Here is an 18,286-nt window from a genome sequence, read left to right as displayed (position 1 = left end):
ACTAAACTCATTCCTAAAGCAGAATCATCAGCAGTACAGTAGGGTGCCCATCACCAGCAGTGCAGTAGGGTGCCCAATCACCAGCAGTGCAGTAGGGTACCCAGTCACCAGCAGTGCAGTATGCTGCCCAGTCACCAGTAGCATAGTAGAGTGCCCAGTCACCAGCAGTGCAGTAGGGTGCTCATCTCCAGCAGTGTAGTCAGGTGCCCAACCACCAACAGTGCAGCATGATGCCTGGTCACCAGCAGTGGAGTATGGTGCTCAATCACAGTCAGTGCAGTAGCGTACCCAGTCAACAGCGGTGCAGTAGGGTGCCCAGTCACCAGCAGTGCTGTAGGGTGCCCAGTTAGCAGCAGTGAAGTAGGATGCCCAGTCACCAGCAGTGTAGTAGGGTGCCTAATCATCAGCAGTGCAGTATGGTGACCAGTCAGCAGCAGTGCAGTCAGGTGCCCATTCAGCAACAGTGCAGTATGGTGCCCAGTCACCAGCAGTGCAGTAGGGTGCCCAATCACCAGCAGTGCAGTAGGGTGCCCAATCATCAGCAGTGCATAGGGTGCCCAATCACCAACAGTGCAGTATGGTTCCCAGTCACCAGCAGTGCAGTAGGGTGCCCAGTCACCAGCAGTGCAGTAGGGTGCCCAATCACCAGCAGTGCAGTAAGGTGCCCAATCACCAGCAGTGCAGTAAGGTGCCCAATCACCAGCAGTGCAGTCTGGTGCCCATTCAGCAGCAGTGCATAGGATGCCCAATCACCAGCAGTGCAGTAGGGTGCCCAATCACCAGCTGTGCAGTGGGGTGCCCAGTCATCAGCAGTGCATAGGATGCCCAATCACCAGCAGTACAGTAAGGTGCCCTTACTCTCTTTTCCAAACCTGAAATATCAGTACTACAGATTAATATTCACCCACACAATCACCCAAAGCCGAGTCTTAAGCCAAGATCATCTGAGACATAGATGGAGATCCAAGATCTATGGTGGTGGTCAGTTGCTACTCTACATCAAAGATGAAACTGAACTGTTTATTAAATAGGAATATTACAAATGCTATACAGAAAAGAGCAGAACACAGTCTTTTCATGGCAACAACTATATTATCTGTTATCCTGTCCCATTTTTATCCCCACTCAAAGACACCCCCAATCAAGTCTGGGAGTTCACCATGTGGGAAACATTATATATGATATTAAAAGAGCTACAGCAAAAGTATAAAATAAAAAAATGCTGTTAAGGACTACTGGATAAATGTATTATGCTGTTTATTTGTTAATCTGTTAAGCCCTCTATACCAAAGGGCCTCTTTCAGGGGTGAGCCAGAAGCACTGTTTGGTTAAGTGACTTACTCAGAATCACTCAGTAAGCATGTGGATTCTGAGGGGATCAAACCAGGACTACAGGATGATGCACATTTACTGAGAATCACTGACTAAATGCGTGGATTCTGAGGGGATCAAACCAGGACTATAGGATGATGCACATTTACTTAGAATCGCTCGATAAGTATGTGAATTCTGAGGGAAATCAAACCATGACTACAGGATGATGCACATTTACTGCGAATAACTGATTAAGCATGTGTATTCTAAGGGGATCAAACCAGGACTACAGGATGATGCACATTTACTCTGAATCACAAGGTAAGCATGTGGATTCTGAGGGGATCAAACTAGGACTACACAGTGAAGTTCATTAGCAGCTTATAGTCTTTATCCTGTGATCTGAATGTCGATAAAGGTGTATTAGCAGCTGAGTGTTTTCAGAAAATAACTAAACTATCCTCTTATGCTGTACTGATGAGGCCATAAAAAGGGTGAAACATGTCATGTCTACTGCTAATGGGGTTTAGCTTTATTGGCATGAATACCCAATGAAGGCTTATAAAAAATAAGCAGTCAGTAGACATACAGAAGCAATGTAGCTAAAACATGTGCATGTCCTTAAAAGTGTATTTGCATATTTCCTGTGAGCCTCTGTCATTGGAGGTTTAGGGGTTTTTTACACAGAGAAATCTCTGGTTTGCCAAGGAGGGTTTTTGGGTTTTTTGCATGACCTTTTCACTCTTGATCTCAACATTCGCAGAAAAAACAGTAGTCGCAGAAAGAAAATAATCGAGTAAAATCCATATTAAACTTTTCTATTCTAGCTATGAGGAAGTAAAACATGAATGGTATAATAGTAGTGTCAGTTGTTGTATCTTTTGGCTTTTCCCGGTTAGGGGTTGCCATAGTGGAACTCCAGTCCACTAATGATTGGCAGTAGATTTTTACGTACCAAGTTGCCAACTCTGACGCACCACCTTCAACGAAGGTATGCCCATTCATGCATGTCTCAAGACAGAAGATGCTTTAGCTGAGAATCGAGCAGGACAACATCTTACTGTGAGGCGACAACGCTACCGCAGCACCACCACCAATTAACAGCTTGGGATAAAGAAGTTTACCAGATCAAACTAGTGTATGTCTGTATGTCCTATGCTAGCTCTGAGAAAGCAAACATGTCTATTATAATAGAAGATTCATTAATTGTTAAGGATGAAAAAGTTTAATAGAGTCAATTACTGGTTTTTCTGTATGTGGTATGTAAAAAAAAAAAGCAGTTGTTGCTGCTTTGGTGCAAATGTAGCTGCAGAGTTTCCTGGAGGTATCCTTTTTTGATGTAGTAAGTAGTTTGAAACTCACTGGCCAAAACTGAAGCCAGCGCACAATTGCATGCAAAACCAAACCAAGTACCTAGCTATTTGAAGGTGGTGCCTTTTAAATGGATGGGTTGTTTTTGGCTTACCAGTGATTCACAGTTTTATGTGCAATCACTAGTCTGCATTTATCTTGCTTTGCTCTTTGCGATCAAGATTGCAGTATCTTGCATATTTCTTCTTTCCACAAAATACAGCAGTCTCATGGTTAGTATATATAAGTACTGGGGATTGCATGAGTACAGGACATTTTCCCCTCTTGCAAAAATACTTTTTTACAGTATTTTTTAATGTTCAAATGTGGCTCATCATAGAACTTTGCAATATTTTTTTGATTGTACTTAGAAGTCTTGATCAAAACATATGAACACACACACACACGCACGCACGTGCACACACTCAACACACACACACACACACACACACACACACACACACACACACACACACACACACACACACGCGCGCGCATGCATGCACACACACAAACTTTTATGTTATCCCAAACTAAAGTGTCTGTAAAATAATTATACAGTCTATGTGAGCAGAATTTGTTGAATTGTGTTTTAGTCACCCAGTACAGTGAATGTTGGCTTTTGTGACATGCATCCAAAAGCAGTGGTAGTGTCAATGAAATTAGTGGAATCCAGAAAATGGAGCGAGAGGAAACTTCGCACAAAAAATTCACTGTTTATTGCTAATGTAATTTGCATTCTAGCATATATTCATGTTTCAGGGTTGAAATTATGTTTTGATTGTGTGTTTGTTACCTGTTACATTTTCATATACATCATGTAATGATATCAGCTATGCATACTACATAATTATCCAAGTTTCAAAGTTTGGGAAAAGTGCTCAGAAAACAATATAGTTAGTTTGTGAACTGAAACTAGGTGAAATGCAGTTTTTGTCAATAAAGAAATGTTTTGATGTTACATGTGTAGAAAGAAAATGGGGTAATATTTAAATCCATTGCAGTAGAAAGACCCTCTTTTGAATCAATACCCATACAGATTCATTCATTCTCTTGACACCAGCTTTATTGTATTTTGGGTCACAGGCCTATCCCAGCAAACAGTAGGCTTAGGCCAAAGAACTAATCGTGCCCATCAGGGGATATGCAATGATGGCTTAGTGGTTAACTACTCTGACTATAGTGTACAGGGTCCTGGGTTCGAGCCTTGCAGAGGCTATTTATTGGGTTGGGAGACTGGCCCAGTGATTAAGGTGTTTGTCTTACAAACTCAATGTGCAGGGTTTGAGTCTCACAAGGGATAATTGGCTAGGCTTAAAATGGCTCTCAAGAGCAGTTAGCCTAGTACTAACCTATGATAAGTGGACATACTTCCTTACATTCCCTGCACTTACCTTTGGGCAGTTTTGAAGACCACCAGTTTATCTTACCTCATATCTTTGCAATATGAGAGGAAACTAAAGTATTCAGTAAAAGCCCAACCAGACACAGAGAAGACTGCATAAACTGCTTCCATGAGATGTATGTATATCGTGTTTGTGTGTTTGTGCATGTCAGTGTGCTCGCGCGTGCGTGTTCCTTTGGCTTGCTTTTCAGAACTCTTGCATTGTGTTGACATTTGCTTTTCACATCTCTTTCCAGTGTCAGAATGACCTGTAGGCTTGGGGCTGCCAGACCTCATCTGGTAGGAAAGAGATCTGTTGTCAGTGTTGGAGGTGGAGAGGTGCTGGAGAGTGAGCCAGCATTAACATTACTATCTAGGGAATTAAGAATTTTTATTATGCTGTATGATTATGGCATGTTGGGTGATGTAGCCAGTGCAAGCATGGCATGGGCTTTGCAAGAAAGCCAGCCCGTCACTGGATGACACTTCATCATGGCTCTAGTGTCTGCTACAGTTGCTTCTATAGGTACACCCCAGCACACCTCCAGTCATCCCTCATGAGAGAGGTAAGTAGTCATTGCCTCATCATTCCTCTCCTACTCCATCGCTGGCTACTTCATTGTCCGAGATGGCAGTCTAACTTGGATCAGGGTTTCTTGCATCTGCACAGGAGTAAATAAGCTATCTGTTTATAGCGTACCTCCAAGCAAAAAACACAGGAGTAAATAAGCTATCTGTTTATAGTGTACCTCCAAGCAAAAAACACAGGAGTAAATAAGCTATCTGTTTATAGAGTACCTCCAAGCAAAAAACACAGGAGTAAATAAGCTATCTGTTTATAGAGTACCTCCAAGCAAAAAACACAGGAGTAAATAAGCTATCTGTTTATAGTGTACCTCCAAGCAAAAAACACAGGAGTAAATAAGCTATCTGTTTATAGTGTACCTCCAAGCAAAAAACACAGGAGTAAATAAGCTATCTGTTTATAGTGTACCTCCAAGCAAAAAACACAGGAGTAAATAAGCTATCTGTTTATAGTGTACCTCCAAGCAAAAAACACAGGAGTAAATAAGCTATCTGTTTATAGAGTACCTCCAAGCAAAAAACACAGGAGTAAATAAGCTATCTGTTTATAGTGTACCTCTAAGCAAAAAAGACTGAGTATCCCAGAACCACGAGTCTAAAATATAATTCTTATATTTTAAACTCATGATTTTGGGATACTCAGTCTTTTCTGCTTGCTATTACTTGGAGATACCAGATTTGATACCAGACTTGCTTCATTCGTGACATGGTATACCTCCATTCAGAACTTTGCAGAATGTCCAGATTTTTGCATCATGCTTTTCATCTTTTCCTCATAAAATGTGAGTTTCTTTGGAAAATTATTGAGGATTGAAGTCATTAAATAATGACAACCACTGGAGTTTCAGACTTCATAACCTTCATAAAATGCATATGAATACAAACCCAGTCATCACCTGTTCTTTTTAGGCTTGTCCAGAACTCTTTCTTTAAGAAGTTAAGAGGTATGGTCTAATCTTCTTGTAAGAAAATGAAAACTGTTTGTGTCTGAAAAGATGCTGTAATGTATGTGTACATGTCTTTAAATATTTCATACCTTTAGCCGTGTGTGTGTGTGTGTGTGTGTGTGTGTGTGTGTGTGTGTATATATATATATATATATATATATATATATATATATAAAACACACACACACACACACACACACATAGACACACATATATATGCATATCATGTGGTCTGGTGTATATATATATATATATATATATATATATATATATATATATATATATATATGTATAGATATACCATGTGGTCTGGCTTCCTGTGCATTATTTGGTATAGTTTAAAAGCAAAGTATAAAAACATTTAATAAATAAATAATAAGTAAATAATAAATCAATTAATAATAAATAAATAAGTAAAAGTTTAAAAGTAAAGTATGTCCTTTGTCCCCATGCCAGTCAGTGGCTGTAAACTGTAACTGTTTCATAAGTTGTACTTGGCTTGCACAGCACCTGGGGAAGTGATACTATTTCCCCTCACTAATTCTGAATTCCCTCCACTTACAATATTTTTTAGTCTTCTTGTGCTCTTAAAATTAAATTTACTTATTACGTTTATTTGATCTTGTAATTTCGACCCTATCCTGAATCAGCTTAAACAGGGCTGTAAAATTACAGATGAAATCTGTCTCTTCTCATAGTTGTGCACTAACCTGAGGTTGCCAAGAAACCAAATAGATTATTTCATTTTTGCTGTGCTTGCACAGCGTGCGCTTACTACCTGCTCCGTTCACCCTCAGTGTGCTTGGGCACACTCTGCTCCCCTACCCTACCCCCATTCCAACCCACCACCACATCACTTACATTTATGCTAAACATACCTCACCTACCATATCACACCAACCACTCATAATCAACTACATCACCATTACATCATGCCAGTTAATAATCCCACAACCTCTCACACAGTTACACTCATACTCTGCTTTCCTCCCTACATTTTCACTAACCATCAGTTCCCATATACCAAACTCTAAATTCAAACATGCTACTCAGTCACATAATACTTCTTCCAATATTAATACTTGCCCTCACTCTCATCACACCTCACAACCTGTCTATTATCTACTTAAAATCTCCCACCTACCCATCCACAAATCCTCCTCTAACCACATACTGCAACTTCATTATAGCACCCCAAAATCTATAATTCCACCAAAACTGAACTATTCTCATATAGATATTTACATTCATCTACTTATACTTCTGCTTTCCTTCACCTTAGCAAAAAAATGGAATGCTCTTCCCTCCACTCTTAGGACCTGCGATAACTTTGAAAACTTTAAAATTCTTCTTCATTCTCACCTTTACTCAAACAGGAAATGCAACTGTACTTTTCACCCTATATCTCTCAAGGTCTCCTCCACTCTTACTCCTGGCTCACCTCTCACCTAGTTAACCTTGCTCATTTGTATTATGTATATATAACTATATTGTAAAATCTAGCCTCAAGGCCATTTGCCTGTTTTTACACCTAAACAAAATTGTAATTGTTTGTTTCTTTATGAATGCCACCTGTTTATTTGTCAGTTATGCAAAGTTTCTTAGTAATTATTCATGTAACTATATTGTTGGAGCTTTTCTCCCCGGGCCTTCACTGAAAACGGGCTCCCCTAGCCCAGTGGACCTCCCCGGTCATCAATCTGAAATAAATAATAAATAAATAAATAATATATCACTGAAACATCCCCAAACATTCACTAAATATTTCTCCCCAACAACTCACAAAAAAATCAGACCTTCAGTTATGTGGAGACATACATCCTAACTCAAGCCCAAATTCCTCCTAACAGAACACATCCATCACACATAGGAAACCCCAGACAACAATAAAACTTAACACCCCACCACTCATCAACATACCCAAAAAAATTCAGACATCCTCCTTATTAACATAAAACTCAGAAGCTCATTAAATAAAATACATGAATTCCACGCTACCATATCCCTGTACACTCCTAACATTGCTGTCCTAACTGAAATCTGGCTTAAACCCCACATAAACAACAGCAAAATCATATCACCTGGCTACAACATTCTTAGACAAGACAGGATAACTAAACAAGGCAGAGGTATTGCAAATATATACAAGGACTCTAAACTTTAAGAAACTGCAAGTAACTGCCCCAGAGCTAAATAACACTGAACTAGTAATCTTATGCCTAAAAATCAACAACAATAATCATGTAATCTTACTAGCAGTATACATCCCACCCAACAATAATCCATTTACTATAACAAAAACTACTGTCATGGGCATCTACTACATTTAGCCAAGAAACCAATATAGTTGGAGATTTTAATACTGATTGGCAAACCTATTTCTGTGAAAACCCCTCCAGTTACGTAAACTTACATGGTTTCAACCAGCTGATACATATACCCACTAGGGTTGGCAAAAACAACAACAGACATTCAATTCTGGACTGGACCCTGACAAATAAACCCTCACTTACTTATCCTTCACTCAGGTTGTCTCCCAGACAGCCTAAGTGACCACCTATTAGCCTACTTCCTAAGGCACCACAACTCTCATACAAAAACTACATCATACATACAAGTATGTAATAAAACAAAATTCTCCTCAGACACTTTTAAACAACTGTTCCAAAACTGCAATTGGTCCCGTTAAAATACCTCCCATTAGCTGAAGCAGTAGAATTCTTCAACAGTAAATTTCTAGATATTCTAAACACCTTGCCCCTGTAAGGCCCATTAGATCTAAAACAAATTACTGTCCATGGCTCCCAAGTGAAACCAAACATCTACTAAAATAAATAGACAAATGCTGGTACCAAAATTAGGCCAACAAAACCAAAGCTTCCCTTGATAATTACCATCACTTAAGAAATATTTGCAAAAAAATAAATCAAAACTGATACAAAAAAACAGTACCACTCAAGCATGCAGCACAAACATCAAAATAACCCACATAAATTTTGGGGTACTATCCAACAGCTTATATAACCAGGCCGTATTTCCACCCTATCACCAAATACTCATTACTCAGAAGATAGTATAGCATCCCAGTTTATCTTCTTTTTCGTAAACTCTATACTCACACTTATAAAAAACAAAAATAGTTCACAACAAATTGCTCATCTTGAAGTCAATGGCACCCCTACCACATGTTTCCTCCAACCCATCCAAATAGGTAAAATAAAGAAATTACTGAGCAAGCTAAACCCTACAACTCATGCTGCCAACAAACTACCAGATGAATACCTCAAATTAGCAGCTGACATCATCTGTTACCCAGTATCCATTCTGATTAATAGATCCATCTCTGACCAGTACGTACCTAAAATTTGGAATCTCCGACTAATTTCTCTCCACAAAAGGGGCTCCTCATTAGATCTCTCCAGCTATAGACCAATATCCATACTATCCCCTCTTTCATAAATGTTAGAAAAATGCATCCACTCATGACTAATGCAAAACCTATTGACTAATAAGCTCCTTGCCAGCTCACAACACGGATTTCTGCCAGGCCATAGCACCAGCACTGCCCTGCTTAACTTCACCAGTACTGTAAACCAACTAAAAAGCAAGGGCCAAATGGTCCCCTCAATATTTCTGGATACATCAAAGGTATTTTACACAGTTTCTCATGCGCAGCTCATACAAGAGCTGACATCCCGTGACGTATCTAAAAATACCCTCTCAATGTTCCAGAATTAGCTCTCGGATCACCAACAAGCAGTCAAGTGGAAATATGATCTTTCTTCACTGCTTCTTGTAACAGCAGGTGTCCCAGAAGGCTCAGTACTTGGTCCACTACTCTTCTCAGTTGTCACCAATAAATCTCCACACTGCAACTAACCTTGCTATCATCATACAGCAGATGACTCCACTGTCATCTGTGCCGCACCCTCTCTGCCACAACTCCAAGAAGTTACCCAAAAATCTTTCATGGCCATTAAATCTTTCCTAAATAAATATAAGCTCATCCTAAACCCCAACAAAAGCAAACTAATGCTATTCCTCAACAACTATCACAAAAAACAACCTCAACCAAGAGTTTAAAATCACCTTATCCAATCACACACTAATTAAACCAATCTCAGAAACCAAGCTATTAGGTGTCACTGTTAATGATAATTTAAAATTTGACAAGCATATATCACTTACAATCAAAAAGGCCCACATTAAGTTAGGTTCTCTTTATAGAATTAAAGCTTACCTAACCAACTCTTTTAGAGAAGCAATCACCAGGACCCACCTAGTATCCACCGTATTCTATGCCTTCCCCTATACTTACAAACCTCAAGAAAACTGACTTAAGCAAACTTGAAACATACTACCATAATATAACCAACCTGCCCCACAGAACCCATCACTGCCTTGTTCTAAAACAACTCAAATGGCTAGAATTACTTAACCTCTTATCCATAAACCATCTTACCCTAACCCACTCTATAGTACATCTACCTGATAAATGTCCAGCCATACACAACCTACTACAAATATACCTCAACAACAGGACCTTGAGATCCTCCAACAAACTGCTATTAAAAGTTACAAAATCCAGTAACAGCTCTGGAGATTCTCTTTATTGTAATAACATCTCTTAAGCATGGAACTCCATCACTGAGAAGATATTAAACACAACCAACCTTAACTTAATTTGCCTGACTGAATTATTTTTTTACCTGACTGAAATATTTTATATATTTTTCTGGCATTGTTTTCTGTTTCTCACCTGTCCTGAAACTGGATCCCCCCTTTTCCTGTGGTGGAGTTTAGAAAACTGGTCTAACAGCTTTTGTGTTATCTAATTGCTTCAAGGCTTGCTGATTTAAAAATAGTTTCTGTTTGTAATTTCTTGCACACACTGTTGGAAACTCCTGGTGTTCTGGCTGAAGTGAGATTTTCAAATAATCTGGAAATATATCGCTGATTGATAAGTATATTTCTTGGCATTTTAACCTTTAAGAGTTCTGCATTGTCTTAATTTTGCCTGACTGAATTATTTTTTTTGCCTGACCGAATTATTTTATATATTTTCTGGCACTGGTTTCTATTTCTCATCTGTCCTGACAAAACCCACACTGTGAAAGTAGCAGACTCCAAATCTGACTTCAGACCAGTGACAATTGGAGTACCACAGGGTTCAGCCCCGGATCCTCTCCTGTTTGGTATCTACTTCTGTGAAGTACAGGCTAACACAGAAGGTCTTTGGCTAATGAAGTTTAAAGATGAATGCAAACTAGGAGCCATAATTGAAACTCCTAACGGTGTGGACATCCTAGAAAAGGGCCTCACTGAGACAGATGCCTAGTGTCAAAGCCATGGCCTCAAGCTCAATGCCAAAAAGTGCATTGTCATCCCCTTTCGTAAAAACTCTGTACCCATAAACTACCTCATAGGCGGTAGTCTACCTAACACCGAAAGTGTGAGACCTTGGGACACAGGTGTACAGTAGTCTCTCCTTTGATAATCACATCGCCACAGTAGTCAGGAAATCCTTCTATGTGGCACACCTTATCACAAAAGGTTTCTCATCCAGGAAAAAAGACGTCATTGTTCCCCTCTACTCATCACTCATTAGAACCATTATAGAGTACAACTCCCCTTTTGGTATGTACCACACAAGACATCTACAACAACTGGAAAGGCCGCAGAAATGCCTCAAACAGATGCCCTACGCAGACCATCTCAGAAAACTCCAGCTTTACTCCATTGCATATCGCCTACTCAGAGGCAATCTCTGCCTAACATACAAAGCTATGTCAAACCCAGAGATGTTAACCATGCTTCACTTAAAGAAATCCCAATCCTTCCGAGCTACATGCTCTAGGGGGATAGATTCCTGTCCCAGAGACTTCCAATACTCTGGAACAAACTACCTATCTATATCAAACAAAGCTCCTCATTAGCACTCTTCAAGAAAAATCTTGATGATTGGATGGGAAATAGGAAAATCACCTCAGGGATCACCTCTGTGGCTCTGCTCGACAGTGGCACAGGAAAATAATTTTCTTGGGTGGCGAAAGCCAGGGTACCTTTTTGGCTAGGCTTATATAGACCTTAGGGCCAATAGCCTAGTACCTACCTGTGAACCTATGGACCTATGGACCTATGAACCTATGAACCTATGAACTCAGCACAGTTCAAAAACCTGGTAAAGATCCATCTAAATGACAACTGGTTATACTCTTGCTCCTCACCAGGCTGAACTTACTTGAAATTTCCCTACCTCAATCCACCCTCTTGCTGCTTTTTTCCACTTACTTCACTAATGTATACTTAACTTTTGACAAAATACTTAAAGGCTATTGGAATGTTATTGGACGAATATTAATGAATAGTAATTCCATTGTATAACATGCTTTCTTAATGATCTGTGTAATTCTTTTAATCTGTTAAATTTTGTTCTGTTACATTGTGTGTTTATTTTTTTATGTGGAACTTTTCTCCTCTGGCCTCTGCTGAAAATGGGCAATTAGCCCAGTCAGACTTCCCCGGTAAACAAATGTTAAATAAATAAATAAAAATAAAGCTAATGGAGCTTTCAGCAGTAGCTCTTATGTCTTGTCTCTTATATTTTTAAATACTATCCGTTATAGTGATATCTTGTTGTATTCTGCCTTATTTTAATCATTACCCTTCAGCTACATATGGGCATTGATAAATACAATACAGACACTCCAAAATCTGATTTTAACTCTAGATTCCTTGTTATTTTGGTTTGTAGGATACAAGATCCCCATAGAGCATCTGTGGTTACTTATTGGCAAAGATGAGGAAGTATCATTTGGTACTATAAAAGGAGGGGTAACATTGCAGCAAAGTCGGCTCTCTGATGGCAGCTTCACCAGTAAGTAGTTTATCAGATAATTAGATGTTTAGCTGTTTCATACTTGTGACTGTAAATAAGTTAAGAAATTGGAAGATGTTGAAGAGGAGGTGTGCTGATTTGGGGTGGGTATACTACTTCACCTGAAATAAGACAGACTCCCCAAATTCATGCTGCACAGTGGTTCCAGAGAAATAAAGACTTTGCCCAAAATATGTCGTGTCCATCAGAGTTGTGGCTGCATTCTTTGTGGTTGCTTTTTGCAGTGTTGAACACAGAAGGTGAGGGAGGTGTGACAACATGTAATAACAGGCAACTGCTGCAGTGACAAAGACTGGGGAGGAGTGACATGCAATAGAATAGCAGCTCTTTAGCAAAAAAAAAGCATCTATGGCCCTGAAGGCCACAAGGCTAGAAAATGAACAGTACTGTCAGGAATCATGATACAGCACTGAAGTGTGGCGGGTGGGGAAAGCAGAACAACCATTGGACATATAAGAAAATGAGTCAGCATGACTGACAGGGAAGACAGCATATTGCCTTGTTAGAGGTCATGCCATCTGTTTTTGTTTTCTTTTGCCTCAGAAATGAGCAAATGTGCTGGGCAGCACTGTTTCTTCCCCCAGAAATGCTGAACACCATGCCCATGGCAAACAGCTGAAATAGTTTAGATGTGAAGAAGAAAGATTGAGTGTGACACCAACGGTGGACTGAATATACACTCAGCTGTAGCAGTAGTTTTGTACAACATACAAACCATGTATTCTATTCTTTTTCTAATGAAGAAAAGTACTGTAGGGATTCACACAGTAAAATCCAGAAAAGAGCAGAAGAACCAGGTGGGAAACCTGACCGTCTGTCTCTAGGTGGCATTAGATATAAAGGGAAGAGAATATGAAAGGATATAATATAATATAATCAAAACCAACCTGACTTTTGACCACCATGCTGCTTCCGTTGTACGGAAAGCTTTCTACATGGCCCACCTCATAAGTAAGGGTGTCTCATCCAGGGACAAGGAGGTCATAATATCCATATGTTCTTCCCTTATAAGGCCAATTATTGAGTACAACGTCCCCTTTGGCATATACCTCGCAAAGGACATGCAGCAGCTGGAGAGACCACAGAGCTTCCTTACCAAGAGAATCCAAGGCTTTAAACATCTACCCTACACAGATAGGCTAAAAGCCCTGTCCCTCTACTCAGTTTCATACAGACTCCTCAGAGGTGTCCTCTGTCTGGCATACAAAGCAATCGCAGACCCCGCCTTGATGGGACTGCTGCATATCTGCAAGTCAAGCTCCAGTTGAGTAACCCACACACGCAACCTTAACCTGGTCTGTAACATCAATAGGACTTGTTGGTGGGAAAGATTTGTGTCCTACGGACTCCCCCATCTGTGGAATAGACTCCCTCTCCACATCAAGCAGAGCACCTCATTATCCCTTTTTAAGCACAAACTGGATAACTGGATGGGTAACAGAAAATACACTCCTGGGATTCTGCCTGTGTCCCTGCTGGACAGGGACTTTGGGTGTGACTTGTCTAAACATGGGCTAAACTCTTGGCTAGGCTTATAAGGGTCTCAGGACCAATAGCTGAGTAACTTCCTATGATTCTGTGATCATGTGATCAATTCAAGCTAAAAGTATCTTTTCTTCCTTTGTAGAATTAGGAGGAGGAGAAAGCAGTGTCGGTGTGTTATAAGATCACACACTATATCTTCTAACCACTGTAGCTTTTCTCATTATGTTCTATGTTTGGGTGGTGCAGTGGTGCAGCGGCTAACATTGTCACCTCATAGCAAGAGGTTCTTTGGTTTGATTCTCAGCTAGGATGCCTTCTGTATGGAGTCTGCGTGTCCTCCCTGCATTCGTGTTGGTTTCCTCCAGATACTCCAGTTTCTTCCCACATTCCAAAGACATGCATCTAGAGTGTTTCTCCCTGGCCCTCGACTGAAAATAGGCTTTGTCCTAGTTGGACTTTCCCAGTAAACAAATGTTAAATAAATTCTACATCAGGCTGTTGTTTTTTTTAAATAATTTTAGTAAGGCCATGCTTATTCATAAAACAGCAACAGCGTCCACATTAATATGCAAGTGACGCATTGCATTTTAAAAAGCAGTAGCCAGGTGCTATTTTAAATTGAAGGAATTATCTGCTATAGTATCTCTGACCATATTCTGTTGCATGTGAAGCTCAACCCAAGGTGTACATAACTTTCAATTATGATTAGCTGAAGCTGTCCATTTCTTTGATTTTTTTTCTAGGAGTTTATTTTTGCTCCTGGATCTGCTGACTGTCAAGCTCACCATTAGGCTTGAGACCCTTCATTCTTCCATGGTAAGAAGACCCCCATAACCATGGAGGTTAGAGCCATCTAGGGGGCATCATTCAGGCAGCTGTGAAGGTTGCTTGTGGCCTTACCAGCATTTCTACAATGAGCACAATTGTGATGTACCTAACTGCACCCCCCTGGGTGAGGAAATGAGTGAACCATGTTGCTGTAGAGCTGACAATGGCTTCACCATGTGGGTGCATGCTATCATACATACATCTGCTATGAAGGCTACCACCCAGTGGTGGCATAGTGAATCTAAAAGCCACCCTCCGGGCCACATCATTTTGCAGTCTAACTGTTCTTCTAAGGACACCAGTACATTCCATGTCTGCCTCCCATCTCCCTCAGAATGGCCATCTGTTCTGCCCTACCTCTAGTCTGTCAGGTCATCAGAAGTGCAGTCAGTGATTTATGTCCATCTGCACCACTGTTGCTTCATTTCTTTGTTCAGTGGTTTATGTTTACATCCTTGGTTAAAGTACAAGGCTGTTACATGCCTAGCCAGTAATCAGACATTGACGAAAGGTGAATATCAAACCCTGTACCTAGTGTCTGTGAGGTAAATGCGTTAACCACTATGCCAACCACCAACCCCAAATGTTATTTTCTGCTTAGTGTCTGGCGCCAGTAGGTTAATATGCAAGTACTAGGCTATTTTAAGCTTAGCCAAGTTCCCCAAAGGTCAGAATCAAACCCAGTACCCTGTGTTTGTGAGGGAAACACCTTAACAATTGTAACACCCTCCCAATCAATGACTTTAGAATTATGCTGTCAGGCACATTGTCAGAGACTCAACAAGTAGTACACTCACCTTTTCATACCAGAAAGCTCAAAGTGTTCTAGCCTAACGCTAACAAATTGGATTCATATTCCAGTACTATTGCTGTAAAGCAGCATGGAAGGAGGATGCGCTGCATACCTGAGGTTCCTGACACTGAGCAACATGGAGGGAGGACGTGCTGCATACCTGAGGTTCCTGACACTGTAAAGCAGCATGGAGGGAGGATGTGCCTCATACCTCAGGTTCTGTCCCTTAGATGGATCATTAAACTGAAGGTTCAGCTGTATGAGATGGTGGTAACTTGGTGTGTGTGTGTGTGTGTGTGTGTGTGTGTGTGTGTGTGTGTGTGTGTGTGTGTGTGTGTGTGTGTGTGTGTGTGTGTGTGTGTGTGTGTGTGTGTGTGTGTGTGTGTGTGTGTGTGTGTGTGTGTGTGTGTGTGTGTGTGTGTGTGTGTGTGTGTGTGTGTGTGTGTGTGTGTGTGTGTGTGTGTGTGTGTGTGTGTGTGTGTGTGTGTGTGTGTGTGTGTGTGTGTGTGTGTGTGTGTGTTCATGTTTGTATGTATATTATGATTTTGGTCCACTTGAGTGAAGTGCATAAATATTGACATTTGTTTTGTCAGTACACTGTGGACGACAGAAACAGGTGGTCAACAGGTGTGCAAGATCGATAATCCCTGGATATTGTGCAGTCTTGGAGTTAGTGCAGTCTTGGAGTTAGTATACATAACTAGCAGTAGCCCCACACATTGGGGGTGCAAGAAGAGGGCTTGCTCCCATTAAAAAAGCTTGCTTATTTTGCATTGTCCAAGGTTATTGCTTGGAGCATGCACAGTTGCCTGTCAATGTTTTGTTGTCGATATTAACATGTCAACATTTTGGGCAATGATGTTTCTTCAATTTGATTTGGAAGACTACATCTCTCTCTCTCTATATATATACACACACACACACACACACACACACACACACACACACACACACACACACACACATACACACACGCGCATACAAATATGTATCGTTCTGCTCCTTTTGCCATATCTAAAACTTACTTTTTAATAATTGCTTTCAATACTCACTGTTTTATTATAAAGTAAATAGTAATGTCTTTCCTTCCATAAAAACACATCAAACATATCTGTATTCTGATTTTTTCTTAGTCCTTTTCTCTCCTGTAATATCCATGTAACAAGCACTGTATCAAAACTCATATGCCTTTAATTCCAAATTTCTTTGGTTGGGAGGGTGATCTAATGGTTAAGGTGTTTGCCTTACAAACACAAGGTGCAGCGTTTGAGTCTCACAAGGGATAACTGGCTAGGCTTACAAGGCCAGTTAGCCTAGTATGAATCTTCTCCCAAAATGTGTTTCATTTTTTGTAGTTCATAAATGTAGATATATTTTGGTGTTGTTTCACATTTCAACATTCTGCTTTACAAAATCTTTAGGATTATACTATTATAGAAACTACATGGTAAGTATGCTTGCAAACAATGTGTACCTTGCAAATACCAGACTTACATAAGAGGAAAAAACATGTTGGGTAAAGGGATGAACTTGCCAGCATCCATCCAGCCATCAAGGTAAGTCTTAAAGGATGCAAAGGTATCTCTCATTAACATGCAGGGACAGTGTATAGAAGAGATGAAACAACTTATTTAATAATGAAGCTGTCCCTCAAAAAGGTTTTATGTGTTGGTAGAAGCCCAATCCTTGGTTTGGGCATATGTCTTGCCATTCATTATTTGAAGGTGTCAGATCTGTTAGACTAAAGTGTTCCTTGGCACAGAGTGCCAGGCATAAATTTCCACACAGAAGTCTATATAACACAGAGTATAGAGGTAGGGCTTTTAGTTTGAGTAGCTAAGGGTTTTTAGTTCTGTGATATTTTCTATTGCAAACATTTGAGTCTTTCTAGCTGCTTTATATTACCGGCTAGGTGTATGCCGAAAAGGGTATTGCAGTCAATTGGTCTAATTAGGGCAGAGTACAGAGGAACAGTAACATCCTTTGACCTAGATCAGATACCTTTGGAAATCAGTTGTGCTAATTAGAAGGCTTTTCTAACTACTTTTGCTTCATGGTGATCAAAGATGAGGAAACTATTGACAAGGTGCTGAGATCAGTTACTACCATGTTTGTATCTGGCTGGCAGCTGGTGCAGAGGTTAAGGTTCCCAGCTGTAATTCCTGTGGTACAGAGTTTGATTCCCTCAGCCCTCATTTGCCTGCTGTGTGACACTGAACTAGTCACTTAACCAGACATTGTTCCTGGGTCATCCCAGAAAAGGGCCTGCCTAATTAACAAAGATGATTATGTGGACTGGAGTTCTGGCTATGTTGTACGTGAGGAGAGTTTCTCAGAAGTGACGATGCTGAACTTTGTTTGCATTTACTTTGAGTCCTTTTTCTGTAGACCACTGGATTGTAAGGAGTAGTTCCTGATGAAGTACATCTGTATTAATAGAAGAATGACTGAAGCATGATTTACAGTATGTCTGGTTTTGTGGCATGGAGGTCAGAAAAATATGTGCCGAAAAGAAGGGGTCTCAGTACTTTATAGTTTACATTTCTTTTTTTACTAGAAGCATGTCTGTAGAAGGTCTCCATAAAAAATCTGACCCTTCAAATATATTTTGAAATCTTTTCTTTCTCCAGCTAATACATTTCCTTTTCTTAACATCCATATTTTCTGATGCATCTATCCAGAAAGAAATGTCCATTAACCTT

General features: G+C 40.1%; 1 protein-coding gene across 1 annotated transcript in view; it reads left to right on the top strand.

The window, feature by feature from the left end:
* The window catches only part of LOC122798729 (gastrula zinc finger protein XlCGF26.1-like), a 90,742-nt gene that overhangs the window by 56,337 nt on the left and 16,119 nt on the right, over positions 1-18,286 (top strand). The window contains exon 3 of the mRNA XM_044067829.1: positions 12,335-12,457. Coding sequence (XP_043923764.1) covers positions 12,335-12,457 — 123 coding nt within the window. The remainder of the gene's footprint in view (positions 1-12,334; positions 12,458-18,286) is intronic.

Source organism: Protopterus annectens, chromosome 3.part1 (assembly GCF_019279795.1).
Source record: "Protopterus annectens isolate FY-2018-M chromosome 3.part1, PAN1.0, whole genome shotgun sequence".
In the NCBI taxonomy this organism is placed as follows: domain Eukaryota; kingdom Metazoa; phylum Chordata; order Ceratodontiformes; family Protopteridae; genus Protopterus; species Protopterus annectens.
This window is presented reverse-complemented; position numbering and strand designations above follow the sequence as displayed.